The 18,847-nt window shown below is 37.8% G+C and overlaps 2 protein-coding genes across 2 annotated transcripts; both read left to right on the forward strand.

Annotated features, from left to right (window-relative positions):
- Positions 1–3,626: 3,626 nt before the first annotated feature.
- LOC108173201 (uncharacterized) lies at positions 3,627–4,364 on the forward strand. The gene is made up of 2 exons (XM_017331861.2): positions 3,627–3,825; positions 3,916–4,364. The coding sequence occupies exons 1-2, from the start codon at positions 3,627–3,629 to the stop codon at positions 4,362–4,364; spliced, it is 648 nt and encodes a 215-aa protein (XP_017187350.2).
- Positions 4,365–5,372: 1,008 nt separating this feature from the next.
- Positions 5,373–7,154, forward strand: LOC103433286 (V-type proton ATPase subunit G 1-like). The gene is made up of 4 exons (XM_008371539.4): positions 5,373–5,550; positions 5,955–6,047; positions 6,438–6,538; positions 6,805–7,154. The coding sequence occupies exons 2-4, from the start codon at positions 5,960–5,962 to the stop codon at positions 6,946–6,948; spliced, it is 333 nt and encodes a 110-aa protein (XP_008369761.1). The 5' UTR covers positions 5,373–5,550; positions 5,955–5,959; the 3' UTR covers positions 6,949–7,154.
- The last annotated feature ends 11,693 nt before the right edge of the window (positions 7,155–18,847 follow it).

The following is an 18,847-nucleotide window of genomic DNA, read 5'->3' on the forward strand; positions in this document are numbered from 1 at the left end:
CATTTTGTGTACGTGTTGATGTTTCACCGCCCAACATTCTGTGCCATACAGCATCGCCGGCCTTATTGCCGTCCTATAAAATTTTCCCTTGAGCTTCAATGGCATACGGCGGTCACACAACACACCGGATGCACTCTTCCACTTCATCCATCCAGCTTGTATTCTATGGTTGAGATCTCCATCTAATTCTCCGTTCTTTTGCAAGATAGATCCTAGGTAACGAAAACGGTCGCTTTTTGGTATTTCTTGATCTCCGATCCTCACCCCTAACTCGTTTTGGCCTCCATTTGCACTGAACTTGCACTCCATATATTCTGTCTTTGATCGGCTTAGGCGAAGACCTTTAGATTCCAACACTTCTCTCCAAAGGTTAAGCTTTGCATTTACCCCTTCCTGAGTTTCATCTATCAACACTATATCGTCTGCGAAAAGCATACACCAAGGAATATCATCTTGAATATGTCCTGTTAACTCATCCATTACCAACGCAAAAAGGTAAGGACTTAAGGATGAGCCTTGATGTAATCCTACAGTTATGGGGAAGCTTTCGGTTTGTCCTTCATGAGTTCTTACGGCAGTCTTTGCTCCTTCATACATATCCTTTATAGCTTGGATATATGCTACTCGTACTCCTTTCTTCTCTAAAATCCTCCAAAGAATGTCTCTTGGGACCCTATCATACGCTTTTTCCAAATCTATAAAGACCATGTGTAAATCCTTTTTCCCATCTCTATATCTTTCCATCAATCTTCGTAAGAGATAGATTGCCTCCATGGTTGAGCGCCCTGGCATGAACCCGAATTGGTTGTCCGAAACCCGTGTCTCTTGCCTCAATCTATGCTCAATGACTCTCTCCCAGAGCTTCATTGTATGACTCATTAGCTTAATACCCCTATAGTTCATGCAATTTTGTACGTCGCCCTTGTTCTTGTAGATAGGCACCAAAGTGCTCGTTCGCCACTCATTTGGCATCTTCTTCGTTTTCAAAATCCTATTGAAAAGGTCAGTGAGCCATGTTATACCTGTCTCTCCCAAAAGTTTCCACACTTCGATTGGTATATTGTCTGGGCCTATTGCTTTTTTATGCTTCATCTTCTTCAAAGCTACAACCACTTCTTCCTTCCGGATTCGACGATAAAAAGAGTAGTTTCTACACTCTTCTGAGTTACTCAACTCCCCTAAAGAATCGCTCATTTCATGTCCTTCATTGAAAAGATTATGAAAATAACCTCTCCATCTGTCTTTAACCGCGTTCTCTGTAGCAAGAACCTTTCCATCCTCATCCTTGATGCACCTCACTTGGTTTAGATCCCTTGTCTTCTTTTCCCTTGCTCTAGATAGTTTATAGATATCCAACTCTCCTTCTTTGGTATCTAGTCGTTTATACATATCGTCGTAGGCCGCTAACTTAGCTTCTCTGACAGCTTTTTTCGCCTCTTGCTTCGCTTTTCTATACTTTTCACCATTTTCATCGGTCCTCTCCTTGTATAAGGCTTTACAACATTCCTTCTTAGCCTTCACCTTTGTTTGTACCTCCTCATTCCACCACCAAGATTCCTTTTGGTGTGGGGCAAAGCCCTTGGACTCTCCTAATACCTCTTTTGCTACTTTTCGGATACAACTAGCCATGGAATCCCACATTTGGCTAGCTTCCCCCTCTCTATCCCACACACATTGGGTGATTACCTTCTCTTTGAAAATGACTTGTTTTTCTTCTTTTAGATTCCACCATCTAGTCCTTGGGCACTTCCAAGTCTTGTTCTTTTGTCTTACTCTTTTGATATGTACATCCATCACCAACAAGCGATGTTGATTAGCCACGCTCTCTCCTGGTATAACTTTGCAATCCTTACAAGTTATACGATCCCCTTTCCTCATTAGAAGAAAATCTATTTGTGTTTTTGACGACCCACTCTTGTAGGTGATCACATGTTCTTCTCTCTTCTTAAAGAAGGTGTTGGCTAAGAAGAGATCATATGCCATTGCAAAATCCAAGATAGCTTCCCCATCCTCGTTTCTCTCCCCAAAACCATGGCCACCATGAAAACCTCCATAGTTGCCTGTCTCCCTGCCCACGTGTCCATTTAAATCTCCTCCTATAAATAACTTCTCCGTCTGAGCAATTCCTTGCACCAAGTCTCCAAGATCTTCCCAAAATTTCTCCTTCGAACTCGTATCCAACCCTACTTGAGGTGCGTACGCACTAATCACATTGATAAGTTCTTGTCCTATTACAATCTTGATTGCCATGATTCTATCTCCTACCCTCTTGACATCTACAACATCTTGTACCAAGGTCTTGTCCACGATGATGCCAACACCGTTTCTCGTTCTATTTGTGCCCGAATACCAAAGTTTAAACCCTGAGTTTTCTAGATCCTTTGCCTTACTACCAACCCACTTAGTTTCTTGTAGGCACATAATATTTATCCTTCTCCTCACCATAACTTCCACTATTTCCATAGATTTTCCCGTTAAGGTTCCTATATTCCACGTTCCTAAACGCATTTTGCTCTCTTGAACTCTACCCTTCTGTCCTAGCTTCTTCACCCTCCCCCGTCTAATAGGATCAAAGTACTTCTTTTGTGTGTCCCGGGTAAAATTGATAGGAGCATATGCTCCCAAACAACTTTGAGTGGAGTCGTTCGAAAAGAAGTTTCTATGGCCCCCTTGCTCATTTAACACTGCATCCGGGTGCCGATGGAGATGCAGCGACCCTTGCTCACTTATCACTGTGCTCAGGCCACACAGCGCGCCACTTACGGGTGACGCCCTAGCTTTAGCGCGATTTTGTTCTGGATTCATTTTCATAAGGATTCGACGTGATCATGGAGTGCCGGCTGTCGACTACCTGACGCCCTCCCCCTCCTCCTTTATCCGGGCTTGGCGACGGAGAATGACCCTCTAGTTAGCCCATCATCCATTTAATTCACCAAATTCGTCCAATTTTGTTTAAGTCTTTAATTCACTTGTTTTTACTTTAATTTCATCCAAAACCCAATCCCCTTTACTTTAGAGTGTCAAATTAGTTAGAATCTGTCTTAGTTTGTGTTTTAAGTGTTTTGAGTCAAGTTAAAATCAATTTTCATACAAAGTCATTCCTATTGTCCAGTTTGAGTCTATTTAGTTGTTTGAAGCTGTTTTGAGTCATTTGAGTTTGTTTTGAGTCATTAGAGTCTAGTTAAGTGTCTTTAAATTTGTTTTTGAGTTTTTGAGTTTTTGAGTCAGTTTAGAGTAGATTAGCAATCCCTCCTAATCACCGGTCCAAAACGATCTCTACTTATCCATACTACAATTGTCAACAAGATGGTTTAATTTGTGTTAGTTAATTTTCACATCACTTACCATTGTGTACTTAGTCTAATCCCCCACCAATTAATGTAAATATATTGTTGTATTATAAAAAATTGTCGCATTCACTTAATTACTAAATATCAAAGAATCACAATCACACACAAATTAAAATCAAAATTATTTTCCCACCAATTAATACAATTCTCAAAGGCAACTAAAATCTCTTCTTTTATCACCTCTCTCTCTATATATGTATTATAAACCCTTCTCCAAAATCTTCACAGTCCAGCAGCAGACTTTCAACATTCTCTAAAACCCTAATCTCCAAAACCATGGCAATATCTGAGTTCTCCAAAATATGCATGATCTGCATAGTCACATTGCTCTCTGTGGCAATGGCTTCACAACAATCCCCACAACCCTCACTCACAAATGACACCATCCCTGCAGATGATGAGCTGATTTCCCTAGCTGCTGCTTCGTCTCCATCACAATCTCCTTATGCCGAAAATCTGGCTCCCGAAACTGGAGGCTATTTGGCCCCTTCAACAGATTCAGATCAATACAATACTCCACCACAACCACCATAACAACCTTACATTGACACATTTGCCCCTGAAGCTCAAGAGCTTCTCTCTCCAGACTACTCTCCTTTCCCTGCTCCTACTTACTTCCAAGATTACCCTTCTCCTCCTCCTTACATTGAAGCTCAGGCTCCTGAAAGTTACTATGCTTTTTACAGTCCCATTCAGGGTCCAAGTCTAGCACCGTCTTCCGAACGGGCTCAATTTTCGGATACTGATGATTTCACTTCTCCTCCAAACTTGGCTCCTCAGCCCAATGTGTTGCCTTCCAACTACAGAGCCGATGATGAGATTGGTGAGTTCGGTGAGCTAGAATCTGATGAAGCTTATAACTCTGAGCAGAATAAGAATAGGGCAACAATGGCGGGTTTTGCGCTTGGGTCTGTTTGCTTGGTTGGATTGGCAGGTTTTGTGTACAAGAAGAAGAAGTACAGCAAGTCAAAAGCAGATTATGAGTATGAATTGGCTAAGAGAGAGGATCTCTAGAGTCTAAACCTCTCGCCTTGGTTGGCTTCACCTACATACACTTCCCACATAGAGAAATATACATAAATTCTCTCTGCAAAACGTCTGTTCTACAGCCGAATTCATAGTTGATCATCAAGTTTTGTAATTGAACATGTCTACTTCTAAATTCTCTCTGCAAAACGTCTGTTCTACAGCCGAATTCATAGTTGATCATCAAGTTTTGTAATTGAACATGTCTACTTCTAGTACGTTTACTACTTTGCTTAGAAGCTCCTCAGATGTTGAGTGACTAGCTACTTGCATGTACTACGTACTATTATTCTATTATTGTAACGAACTATATATAATGAAACCTAGTCTTGCTTAATTACTTAGATGGTTCCTAATTTTTTCATTACAGTTAAAGTGGTAACTAATGAGTACATATTAATTTTTCTTTTGTTAATATAGATTTATAACTTTAATGGTAAAGCATTTGCCCCAACTTATGGAGAAAAAAAATATTGAATGACGCAAGAGGTCTTATAGACCTACTCTCTGAAAAAGTCTTGTTCACAGAATAATTCGAACCTCACCCTAAATCAACCAAAATTTCACACATCACTGTCACATAGTAATGCGATATAATAATACCAATTTCATCTCAAGCATGCAAATGTTACCAAATTAAGGTTAGCGATTAAGTTTTCATACAAAGCAATCAAATTATTGAATCAATCTGAAGGTTTCACATTAATTTTACCTTCATATTCTCGATAAGAGTTTAATTCTAGCTCATTTTAAGAAAAATAAAATACATTGAAAAAAAAAAGCAAATGATATGACCAATAAATCTAGAACAAGAGTAGCAAGAAAATACCTCACAACTTAAAAAACTTGGGAGTCATAAATGGCTAGGCTTCTTTCAATTAAACAAAAAAAAGGTTCATGTTGTGTACGACCCAATAAAATTGGAACTTTTTATTTTGGACCAAAAAACAAGACTAGGAAATTAGATGTATACACGTGTACAGTGCAGATAAGGCCAGAAGCCCAATTCTAATGTGATTAGAAAACGTCATCGTTTGGAGGCTGAACTTGGTCTGTTACGGTCATCTCCATTTATTCTTATCGCATCTGTGCCCCCCGCTTTTCTCTGAATCTTTCTCTTCAACTTCTCAAATCGACGCTCTCTGTCTCTCTCTCTCTCTCTCTCTCTCTAAAGGTACTGAATCTGCGTTACTCTGTCTTTATTTTGTTTTATGTGAAATTACGTTGATCCGTTTATGTGTTATTTACTTCAATTTATTGAATTCTTATGACAAATCTGAAAAATTGTGGTGCTTTAAGTTCCGATCTGTTTGAAGCTGCTGTGAATTGAATCACTCATTCAGTACACCGGCCTAGTTATTGGATCTCTGTATACGAATAGGGATCGATTAATTATTATGTATAAATGTATGAATAGGGTAATCAGAGGGTCACAGATTAAATTTTGATGTGCCATTCATGGCTGAAATTTATGCAGATTTTCGCGAAGATTTGATTTATTTGATTTTATTATGTTTTGTTTGATTTTTTGTTAATTGGGTTTTGTTCAGTGTGTTAATCAACTGTAGTATTTTCCAGAAATTATGGCATCCAATAGGGGTCATGGTGGAATTCAGCAGTTGCTGGCTGCAGAGCAAGAAGCTCAGCATATCGTCAATGCTGCCCGAAGTGGTAATTTTTCGTTAAGTTTTATTTGGCCATCGATCAATTGTGTATATCGATCGGTTAGCTGTTTGTTTCTACCACTGATTCAAGTACTTGATGTGCGAATCTCTGAATTTTCATTTTGCAAACGGAATTGTTTGCAGTGTTTATTAATTGGACTCTTGCCAAATTGTGTGAAGGTGGGTTCTTGATTTTAATTGGAGAGCAATTTATCTTTTTTCTAGTCTAACCGTTTGGTGTTACAAAGTGGGGTTTTCTATAAAGTATTGAGTTTGAAGTGTTTTTCTTTGAAACCTGATGCTTCAAGGGCTTAAATTTGAAAATCCCTAAATGTTACACAAAAAACGAGTTTTTTTAGTTTTCTAATTGCTTTGCTGTCTGGCCTTCTGCTGTTAGCTAAAAATGCTAGACTGAAGGAAGCCAAAGATGAGGCCGAGAGGGAGATTGCTGAATACCGTGCCCATGTGGAGGCTGAGTTCCAGAAGAAAGTTCAAGCGGTATGTATATGTTTGGTAAAGCAATACGTTGATTGTTCATTACGTCTGGCAATGTGCTTGCCAATGTCAGTGTCTTGTGTTTCTTGCAATTTGAGAAAATTAACATACCGACCACGAATATATGATGAGTGTCTTCCCTCCCCCCCCCCCCCGCGCCCCCGCCCCCCCGCCCCCGGTAGTTTTTGTTATCCTGAAGCTACCCTACACTTGTTACATATGTGCTTCTTATGCCCTTCCCCCCATGCTTTCATATGGCGACTAAGCAGAGCAGTGGAGATTCAGGGGCCAATGTGAAGCGTCTTGAATATGAAACTGCAGAAAAGATCAATCACCTCTCGACAGAGGGCTCAAGGATATCGAATGATGTTGTGCAAATGCTTCTGAAGCAGGTGACGACAGTGAGAAACTAATGCTATTGGTGATAAATTATAATTTCAAACTCTTTGCAAGCATTGTACTCTTGTTGCCTGATTCATCCTATTCCTTAGACTTGCGGTGCTGTGGTTGGTATCCTCGTATCCTTTTTTAATCATTGGAATGAGGTTTTATTTGGCACAATCCTTGTAACACTTACTATTATTTTCGAGTGGAGTGCAATTTTAACAGTTATGAAAAATATTTGAATTGGGGACCTAGAGGGCACTACCCTTTACACTTTATACATTAATATGTAGACAAAAATTTACCAAATACATGAAAAAATATATTTTTACATCAAATACCTATAAAAACATTATTTAAATATGGATGAACTGTCGATTTAGTCTCTAAATTATTACTCGCGTGAAAATTAGATCCTTAAATTTTTTCGGAAAAATAAGTTCCTAAACTCATTACAAACAGCCAATTTCATCTTTGCCGTGAGATTTTAAGTTTTTCCATCCAATTTTCTGTTCACTCAAGTTACATGACTTGCACATGACATAAGTAAAAATCATCATTTTCTATGCTCATACTCTGGTGGTGTAGGTCTTTTAAGGTAACCAGAACTCTTTTTGGAGAGAAGAGAGACAACGCCGTTCATTCCTCTAGGTGCGTTGCACTTTCAGACGAATTTGGGAAGATTGAAAGAATCGATTCAAACTTTTGCTCAAAAAATTCTCAAATAGAGACAAATCTTTTACTGACTATGCTTTTACTTGGGGGAATTTGTGCATTGGAAGGACAATATTAGTAGAGATTGTATAACCATGTGGGACTTATGGGAGCTAGCAGAGTATCTTGGGTACAATAAAGAGACCACAAAGTTCTTTTATAAGAAAAAAAGGAAGAAATGATGGGTTCCTATTACTTGTGATGCAGATTACTTTCAATGTGCAAAATGTGTAACCAAAAGAAGCATAGACAAGCATCTATGCAAAATGCTATAATTGAGATCAATGTAGAAGATGCTATTCTGATTGAGGGTTCACATGTTGCTCAAGAAGTTGGTTCTGTAGACCTTGAATGAGAGTATGTTGCAGATGATGAGTGTGATGAAGAGGATGATAGAGAAGAATATGTAGTTGATGGTGGCGTCTTGGTGGATGTTGCGATAGGAGTTGATGATGTTGGTGATGAAGAAGATGAGGATTTTAGGGACAGTTATTATGAGCAAAGTGAGGATGAAGATGACAATAAGTTTCATAGATTTATTGCACCAGAAGATACCGAAGAGCAGTTCATGACTTGCTTTGCATGCCTAAACTTGGTTTGTTATGTTATTGGCATGATGTGGAATTGGTGCCTTGGACTTTATTTTTGGATTGAAAATAAAGAAAACATGGTATGGAATTATTTTAATGAAATTGTTGTTGAAGAGTTGAAATTATTTTCATGAAATTTGCTTTGCGATGGCCAAATCGAAAGCCTTTAATGTTTATATAAGATTCCCAGCGAAAAACAGTTGCAAATTAGGCTCTATAAATTTCAAAATTTGGGAAAATTTGATCGCGAAAAGTGAGGAGATGGATGCTTCTCCTAGTTGTGTTTCATGAGCGATGAAATGACGATTTTACCTTTCAAATTGTGTCATGTGCAAGTCATATGACCTAAGTTAACCGAAAAGTAAATGGAAAAGCTTGAAATCTAACGGCAAGGATGAAATTGGCTGTTTGTAATGAGTTTAGGAACTTATTTTTCTGAAAATAATAATTCAGGAACCTAATTTTAACTTGGGTAATAATTTAAAGATTAGATCGGCGGTTCACTATTTAAATATTACATTTGAAAGGCCAAAATAAAAATATAAAATTCTTATTAGATTATGTTTCCTAATTGCATTTGAATATCTTTGTTGGGAGTCTTCTAGGCTATAGCGTGGCCTTTTTAGTTTAATACGAAATTAATTAAAAACAAAACACCATCTTCAAGTTTCAAACCGGGACAACAAGCAACCACTACGCCTTTACCATTACACCTGTATGCATTCTGTTTCATCTATCTTACTTCATAGTATTTATAAGACAAATAAATAAAATAAAAAATTTTGGGGTCCCTGGTTCCTGGGATCTGGAAACCCATGGTGATGAAGGTTATCGAGCTGCAATCGCCAACGGGGAAGCCATTGGTTGCATGGTTCCTGGGAATCGACGTTCATGGGGTCTGCATTACTCATGTATCAGCTTGGCTTCGTCCATCAACAAGTGTAAGTGTTCAGGCGGAGGCGCTGTAGAAAGGCCGACCACTACTTTGGCAACACCTTATTAGACACCGGATAATACCATTTAATACTAACTCAGTATTTGGTGCCATTTTGTATTAAATTAGCACCGAATTATTTATGTAGCCTCACCTATTTTATACAACTCACACTAGATTACTTATACACTCCAATCCTCGGTATTGTTAGTCGGGTCGCTAGAAACAAAATCACTCTAGCTCTTTCTGCATCCCTCTCTTTTCGGATTACTCAAGCGCCTTACCAAGCCGTCTTCTCAATCGGTATTCCTTCTACAGTCTCCTTTTGAGGAAGTAGATGAACATCTTTGTGGAGCGGCAACTTTTATTAATAGGAGGAAGAAGTACAGACAAAAACAAGTCAAAGATGAACTGATTTTTTTTTTTGTAACTGAGAACAGCTCTGATCAATATTCTTTATTTTCTGTTCTCTTAAAAAGTATCTACACATTATTTTTTTTCATGGAAAAAATCAATTTTTAAATTGGTACTGCACCAAATACTCGACTAAAGAGTCAATACCATGAGTAAATAGTTAGTATTCCCGACTAAATAGTTAATACGCCCGGCTAAAAAGTCAGTACTATCCGATTACATATTATTTTGTTCGGCTGGGTAATCAGTATAGCCCAAGCTGACAACCGGGAGCTCTATTCTCTATCGTCAGTTGTCCTACTAAACAAGTGCTGTGATCTGGTGATCGTAGGCTGCAACCAATGGCCCAAATGTTTCACCTCTTCCCTTCTTACTCACCTCAACGACACCACCGCATTCTCCTGTCCACCTTCCTCATCAGGACAGCTTCAAAGAAGTTCCAAATCAAAAGATTATTGTAAACGCCACTCAAGAATGATATGTCGAAGTCACTATGAATTATTGCGCCAACTATGCACTTGCATTTCTCAAAAATATAATTACGAAAATATTCATTCGACTAGTTGATCAGAGCAGCGTACTCTATTTTGATCATAACCCTTCCTTGTAGACCAGATGTGGTAGCAAAAATTCGTTGCCTTCAGTCTTCACGAATTTGTACCTACAAAACAATCAACACATGTTGATCAAAGACCAAAGCCTCACGTACTCATGAGGTGGTTGGGGGAGGCGGGGTGCTTGGCCAAAGGCTTTACGATGTCTAAGTTAGTTCTCTGTAAAGAGTAAGTGTTTAGGGCTTTTATATGTAGCAAAAAAACTTACCAAAATTTGATGGAGATGAAGGTATTTATAGGAGGAGGTGGCCAACCATAGGGTTAAGCTTTTACCTTACACATGGTGGTATCATTTGGCCAAGGTGTGTCATCCGTTGGATGAATGAGGAAAAAATATTCCCAAGATTTTAATTAGGAGATAATATCTTGGAATTATAATGGAAGCATCCATGATTGATTGTGATAGAGATTCCTTGCTTGATGAAGTTGATCTCCAATTGTGAATGTATTAAAGATAAAATTTAGTAATTAATCATATCTTTAATGTCTTTGACTTTTCCACGCCATGCTGAGCAGCACGTGGGAGTATATGATAGCCCTGACCATTTAATGAGGACACGCTTGTCTTTCTTGAAAAAAAAAAAATCATGTGCTCTTCTACATTTCGGGATTATTTTTGGCTCCACACCAAAGTTAAACTATAGTCTTGTGAAAGAAAAACAAAAAGCAATGCTTATTTTATAGAAAATTAAATTAAATTGACAGTAAAATGAGTAGTCTTGGCCTCTCGTAGATTATGGTTTAACTTTGGCCTTCTGAGTTAAAAAAAAAAAGAAGTAATACTTAGTAATTCTAATATTCTATGGAACCTCAAGAGCATCCCACATCATAGAGCACGTTAGGCTGTTGGACTTTCACATGGGATACATCCTTATTATGGACCATTTATGATCGTTAAACTTGGCTACATATCATGAAGTACGTTGGAATTCTACTGTAAAATCAATTGGTAATAGAAGAATAACCCAATTTCTTATAAAACATTCCCCATCCTCACAATAAGTCAAAATAATGGAGTTAGTTAAACTGATTTGTTTGATTTTAAGAGCAGATCAAACTTGTCCTCCCAATTTTCTCTCCATTTTCCAGAGAGAATGGCTCTTTATTGAGACCATCAATGGTCTGACTAATTTTTTGGGTTTTAGGAAGCAAAGAACATTGGATTGTTAATTTAATATTCTAATTGAAATCTTGGCATTAGATTAATTTATCAATTGAAATCTTAATAAAGAACTCGACAAAAACATTATTAATAAAGAGTAAGGGCTGGTTTGATATTGCTGTGCTTTGAAAAAAAACTGCTTTTGCTGTGCAGTGAGAATAAGCAGCTGTGAAATAAAGCAGCAAAGTGTTTGGTAAACTTGTTTGTAAAAGTACTTTTGAAAAAAAAAACAGTATTATAGTGTTTGGTAAACTTTTATGTAAAACAGATGTGAAAAAAAATCAAATTTTCAAAGCTGGGTTTTGCAGCTTTGTGTTTTTGGCTTTTTTTTCACCCAAAACTGTGAAAAAAAACTGAAGCCGAATGTTTACCAAACACAAAAAAGCCCACAGCTTTTTTTGATACCCACTTTTTTCAGAATCACCTCAGTACCAAACCAGACCTAAATCATGTAGATCCTATAAAGACATAATACAGTATTTTTATTTTTTATTCAAGCGATTTTATTATTCTAAGTCACGTTAAAAAGAGAAAGAGAATTTGATTCTACGAAGCAGTGAGCTGAAAAAGTGTACATGCCAAAGTTTTAGAGAGACAAGCAAAATAGTCTAATACCAATGTTGCTCTCTACTCAATCATATGCTAGCCCGACAAAAATGAAGTTTTATTTTAACAATCATTGGTAATATTATAAATAGAATCATATAATTATAAGTTGTAAATTATTTTTGTCAAACTCTCGATGTGTGCAAATGACGATTACTACATTAGCAAAAAGTAATCATGCATATGTATTGTGATGCGGATTTGATCCCCATCAATTTTCTTCTTTCCTATTTAATCCACCAACAATGCCGTTCTACTCAAACAGGGCTCAAGAGAAAACTGTAAAATGTAAACAAAGAAAATCCAAGATAAGTTTGGTGAGTTGGTGCACATCATCTTCCAACGGCAGACCACATGGAAATATGGGTGCCAAAGAAGCAAGCGGGTCCATTTCTTGCATTTTATTTGATGGACCTTGCTGCCTCACTCAAAGGCTGTCACAAAAATGGGTCTTGACTCTTGGATGGCCTAAAAATTAGGGGATAGAGACAAGGCATAGTTTCTATGATTGCATCATAGGCTTAATGTTGAACAGAAATGTAGGACCCAAAAGTTTCAACCCTATTGACAAAAAAATGGTTTTAACCGTAATGTAGGCCTCAGCCCACCGTCCGATTAGTGCCTAGTATTTTTTAAAACCTTGGATGTGTGTGAGAAGCTAAGTGAAAACCACCTCCTATCTTTGTTTTCTTTATGTGTGATTGTAGGTTTTTTATCACAAATGGTCCCTGAAATTGACCCTCACCATCAAGATGGTCACTGAAATTGAAAATCAATCAATGTAGTCCTTGAAAATAGGTGTCACAAATCAATTTGGTCATTCCGTCACAATTCTGTTAAAAAAAATCTGTTAAGTACTAATGTGGCACATAAATGGGCCCCATAAGTCTTTTTTTTTCTTACAAATGGTCCTTGAAATTGACCCGAGACATCAAAATGGTCCCTGAAATTGACCCACGACATCAAAATGGTCCCTGAAATTAAAAAATGATCAATGTAGTCCCACTAGTATCTCAAATCAACGTAGTCCTTCTATCACAATTTTGTCAAAAAATTTGTATGTACTGATGTGACATATAAATGGGTCATACAAGTCTAATTAAATTAAAAAAAATTACAAATACGCTTAATAATTTAATAGTTAATAAAAAAGTTGTCAACCCAAAAACCCAATCATGCAATCACCTCGGATCCCAATCCACATTTCTCTACCTCATTCGCTATCTATTCTCTAAAAAAGAAAAAATCTCAATGTACTTGTCACATCCCAGTCTTGGCTCTGCTGTAGCATGATATTGTTAGATTTGGGCCCTGGCCACGCCCTCACGGTTTTGTTTTTGGGAACTCACACGAGAACTTCCCAGTGGGTCACCAATCTTGGGAATGCTCTCACTCGAATTCACTTAACTTCAGAGTTCCAATGGAATCTGAAGCCAGTGAATTCCCAAAAGACCTCGTGCTATATGGAGTGGGCATGTACATATAAGACACACCACCCTTTCTCTGTTGGTCGATGTAGGATGTTACAATCCACCCCTCTTAGGGGCCCGATGTCCTCGTCAGCACACTCGCACCACACAACAGAGTGGCTCTGATACCATTTTGTCACATCACAGACTGGCTCAGTTAGAGCATGATATTGTGCACTTTAGGCCCCGACCATGCCCTCACAGTTTTGTTTCTGGAAACTCAGACAAGAACTTCCCGGTGGGTCACCCATCCTAGGATTTCTCTCGCCCAAACTCGCTTAACTTCGGAGTTCCAATGGAATCCGAAGCCAGTGAGTTCCCAAAAGGCCTCGTCACCCTTCGCATGTACATATAAGGCACATCACCCTCTCTCTGTTGGTCGATGTGGGATGTTACATTCTGCCACATCCCAGTCTCGACTCCGTCGTAGCACGATATTGTCCGTTTTGGATCCCGATCACACCCTCACGATTTTGTTTCTGAGAACTCAGACAAGAACTTCCTAGTGGGTCACCCATCCTAGGATTGCTTTCACCCGAACTCGCTTAACTTCTAAGTTCCAATGGAATTTGAAGCCAATGAGTTCCCAAAAGGTCTCGTGCTATAGGTAGGTGGGCATGTACATATCAAGCACATCACCCTCTCTCCGTTGGTCGATGTGGGATGTTACAGTACCCATCCTTACACACTTCAACAACCTTCACTGAATTGAACCTGGATTGAGATCACCTTTGGTGATGGCTTGGCCGATTGACAACAACTTCTGGGACATCACCGTTAACATTTAGGTGATCAAAATCCTCACAACCTTAATCTTGGAGAGCTTTTTCGGGGCTTCCCTGGTGGTCTGGTGATGCAAATAACAGTGAGGTCTGCCTTGAGATAATGAGGTTATACCCGAGGTGTGTCTATTGTTGGTTGAAAACTATTTCCACACCCCCTCTTATCTTCGAGAATTTATGAAAGGGATCTCTCTTCAGAGTAGGCCCTACTATAAGAAAAAAAAAATTCCATTATGCAAAAAGGTATTTAGACAACTATTTTAATTAATTATTAAACTCACATCAGCACATAACAAAAAAATTTACAGAATTGTGGCGGAATGATCATTATGATTTGCGACATTTATTTTCAAGGACTACATTAATTGATTTTCAATTTCAAAAACCATCTTGGTAGTGTGGCTTAATTTCAAGGACCATCTTGATGGTGTGGCTCAATTTCAGGGACCTTTTGTGATAAAAACCCATAAATCTTGTGGGGCTTATTTATGTGCCACATTAGCACTTAACTGAATTTTTAACATAATTGTCACAGAAGGACCACATGAATTTGTGACACGTATTTTCAAGGACTGCATTAATTGATTTTCAATTTCATGGACCATTTTGATGGTAAAGGTTAATTTTAGAGACTATTTTCAAGCATAGTTTCTATGACTGCATCATAGGCTTAATGTTGAATAGTAATGTATGGACCCAAATGTTTCAACCATATTGACAAAAAAATGGTTTTAACCATAATGTAGGCCCCAACCCACCGCCTGACTAGTGCCTAGCATCTTGTAGAACCTTGGATGTGTGTGAGAAGCTAAGTGAAAACCACCTCCAATCTTTGTTTTCTTTATGTGTGATTCTTTGTATCACTATCATGATTTGGTTCTATTAATTAACATGTTATAAGGCATGTTTGCACTTTAAGGAGTGATATGCATTGTACCATTGTTTTTCTAACATCAGTGTTTCGTTACAAAATTCTTAAGATTTTCATGAAAGATTACGTTAATGAGAGTATAATTTTCTATTTTCTCACATGGTCCCCAAAATTTCGAAGACGATCATATTTTAAGTTCCCACATTACTAATTAGAAAATGATCTTCGAACCCTACTTACTTTTCATGTTCGACACTCTCCTTTTTAACTTTGTGCATTGATAATCCTACAACAACAGCAACAAAACTTTATTCCACTAATTAGGGTTGGTTGTATGAATCCTAAAATGTCAATGCGCTCAATTTTGCACAAAGTCTTCTGTTAGCTCCAAGTACTTCATGTCTTTTCTTTGAGTCTCTTTCCAAGTCTTCCTCTACTAGTTTTGCCTAAATCTCTATCTCATAATCACATCTTCTAATTGGAGCATATATAAGCCTTCAATTCACATGTCCAAACAACCTTAGTTGATTTTCACTCATCTTATCTTCAATTGCGGCCACTCCTACTTTACCTCAAATATCTTATTCTTAATCATGTCCTTTCTCGTGTGCCCACACATCTAGCCAAGCATTTTCATCTTCACTACACTCATCTTTTGCACGTGTTGATGCTTGACCGCTCAACATTTTGTGCCATTAAACATTGATGGCTTTATTGCCATCCTATAAAAAATTTCCCTTGAGTTTGAATGTCGACATAACACACTTGATGCACTCTTCCACTTCATCCATCCACCTTGTATTCTATTGTTGGGATCTCCATTCAATTCGTCATTCTTTTGCAAGAGTATTAAGGTATAAAAATAAGTATAAAAATCATTCTCATATTAAATATATATTTGTAACCAGATATAAGTCGAATGATAACACCATGTGACCACTTTCGGTAAAACCAAACACTGAAAACTTTATTTTGAATATTCATAGCATACATTGGATTGTTGGATTGACCAAGATATCATCCCAAATTCTCCACCTTGATGCTTAATCTAAACCAATAGGAAGTGATTTTGTAAGATTAAGATATGAGACAACCCCATTGGGTTTGTTTTGGCAGAAAAGGGAGAAATTGTTAATTGTGATGGAAACACGGATGGTACATCACGTGTTTTTATGTAAATGGTAAGAAATTTTATTTTTTAAGTTATTAACTTTTTAACACACATGTTCCACAATATATATAATGACACGTGGTATACCACCCTGTGTGACGGTCACACTAAAAAATCTATCCAGAAAAGGCAACTGGTTCTGACCAGAGTCATTTCTATTGGGGATTCCACATAGAGGCCAGACAAACGTGACCTAGCAACCACGTGATCACAGTTGAGAAATTCTAGGGCTTGATATTTGGCAGCAAATATCCCAGCACAACCTATCCTTTAATATATATGCTGATATTTTAATCTAAATAAAAAAATTCATTAGTATAATTGAAAACAATTAAATTCAGTTTGTTTATTTATATGCTTGTCAAGTGGGCCACCTTCACAACTGATGTCGATTACAAGTTTTTCCTATCTTGTTTATCAAGTTTTTAACCCTAGCATTGCTGTGATGCTTATCCTATATTCACTCATGTTAACAATGCATATTATTGGTTGCTTTTGTTCATCAAGCCAAGTAAATGATAGCTGCGATCACTAGAGCCTATCCTTCTCGTGTACGATTCCAAGCCAATACAATTGCTCATCGTTTAGCATGATACGCTCTTCATACTGGTTGCTTTTATTGTTATAAGTCAACAATCAGTGATAGAATTATATATGCTAATAAATAATAAATGCGAATAGAAATTTACAAAATATGAACAAAACAAAAATATAAAACAGACAACTTGAAGATCGAGGCTTGCGTACTGCAATGTCCTTGAAACAAAAATTTTGTCCCTACTCAGTGCTTGTAGTTCTACGGACATCTGCTTCACCAGGATTCAACGATCTAAGTTAGAATTCCAGCACCGGAAAACTAGACTTCTGGCGAATTTGTTTGCGGTGTTTTCAGTATGCTTGGTATATGAGGATTGATGATTTTCAGTGGTTTGAATGATATGCAGATGCATGTATTTATAGTGAGCATATGTCTGTTCGCAACAGACATATTTTTGGGAGGCGACTGTTCAATGTAAAGGGTGTGTTGCTCCATCTGTTTCTCAAATACGCTATCAGACTTTATCTGAAAAGATGAGTCTTTTTATAAAAAAATAATTTAATTAAATTCGAAATTAATTAAAATAATTAATTAAAGAATTTATTTTTCAGAGCCCCAAGGCCTAAGGCCCATCTTTTGATAATTAATTATATATATTAATTATTAATTAATTATCAATAAATTATTACACCCCAAAGCCCAACCCCAAGGGTGAGCCCAATTTTATTCTCCAAGGTCCATCACTCCAATCACTTTCTATAAGGGACAAAGCCTTATAAAGTGAGGAAACCTTGTGGTGGTGAGCAATGTGGGACAATGAAATTCCACTCAAAATTTCCAACAATACCCCACATTTGAGTTGAAATTTCATTCAAACACCACCAATTTACTTATAACACCCCACATTTTAATGCAAATGGAAATGCAAATGTCTGACGAGGCTACCTAAAACTGAGAGAGAATAGACATGATATGCATCAAGTGAAGTGTCTTTTGGACTTGAACTTACCATAGTGAAAACATATCGAGTTTACTTGGTGACACAGTGGATGTGGAAGATCTTGAATTGTTCACCGCAGTAGTAAACCGAGACAATATGCTACACACATATCATGTTTGCCACACGTCAATTCATACGGTTGTGTTCATTTGTCTCTGAACAGATCCCGAATTTCTTAGGAGCTATAGAGAATTTAGCCATTTCAATTTTCATAAATGCGGCCCCATTTACTCCTGTATAGGTTGTCACATCCCCGCCCAGGTCCACCACATCCCAAGCCCGTTCCACTACCGTAGCACGATATTGTCCGCTTTGGGCTTACCATTCCCTCACGGTTTTGTTTTTGGGAACTCACGAGCAACTTCCTAGTGGGTCACCCATCCTAGGAGTGCTCTGGCCTTCTTCTCGCTTAACTTCAGAGTTCTTACGGAACCCGAAGCCAGTGAGCTCCCAAAAGGCCTCGTGCTAGATAGGGATGAGAATATACATTTAAGGATCACTCCCCTGGACGATGTGGGATGTTACATAGGTAAAATTAATTAAGAATAGTCTGCCATATTCCTCTTGATAACAAGATATTAATGTCATTAAATGTATAAAACATAACCCCTCAAACTTCAACAGACAACACACATTTTATCATAAGAATGGGTAAGTTGTGTGTTCAACTTTTGAATCAAACTCAACCAGTTTGCCTATTGAACCTAGACCATGGGATCTCCAATCAGCTAGGTTAGGTTTCCACCCAGTTCGATTCATTGAATTGGCTTGCGACCCATTCCCCTCGATGTAAATAATATTTGCTCTCTTGGTAGGCCTTTTGTCAAATGATCAACTATATTTTCCTTTGACTTCACATAATCAATGTATATTATTCCATTGAAGAGCAACTTCTTAAGAGTATTATGTTGACGCCTGATGTGTCGTGACTTCCCATTGTATACATGACTTTTGGCCCTTGATTGCACGGCCATATTGTCACAATGTATACATATAGCAGTTACAGGCTTTGGCCACATTGGAATATCCTCCAGAAAAATTTTGAGTCATTCGGCTTCTTCGC

Source organism: Malus domestica, chromosome 04, assembly GCF_042453785.1.
Source record: "Malus domestica chromosome 04, GDT2T_hap1".
Lineage (NCBI taxonomy): Eukaryota > Viridiplantae > Streptophyta > Magnoliopsida > Rosales > Rosaceae > Malus > Malus domestica.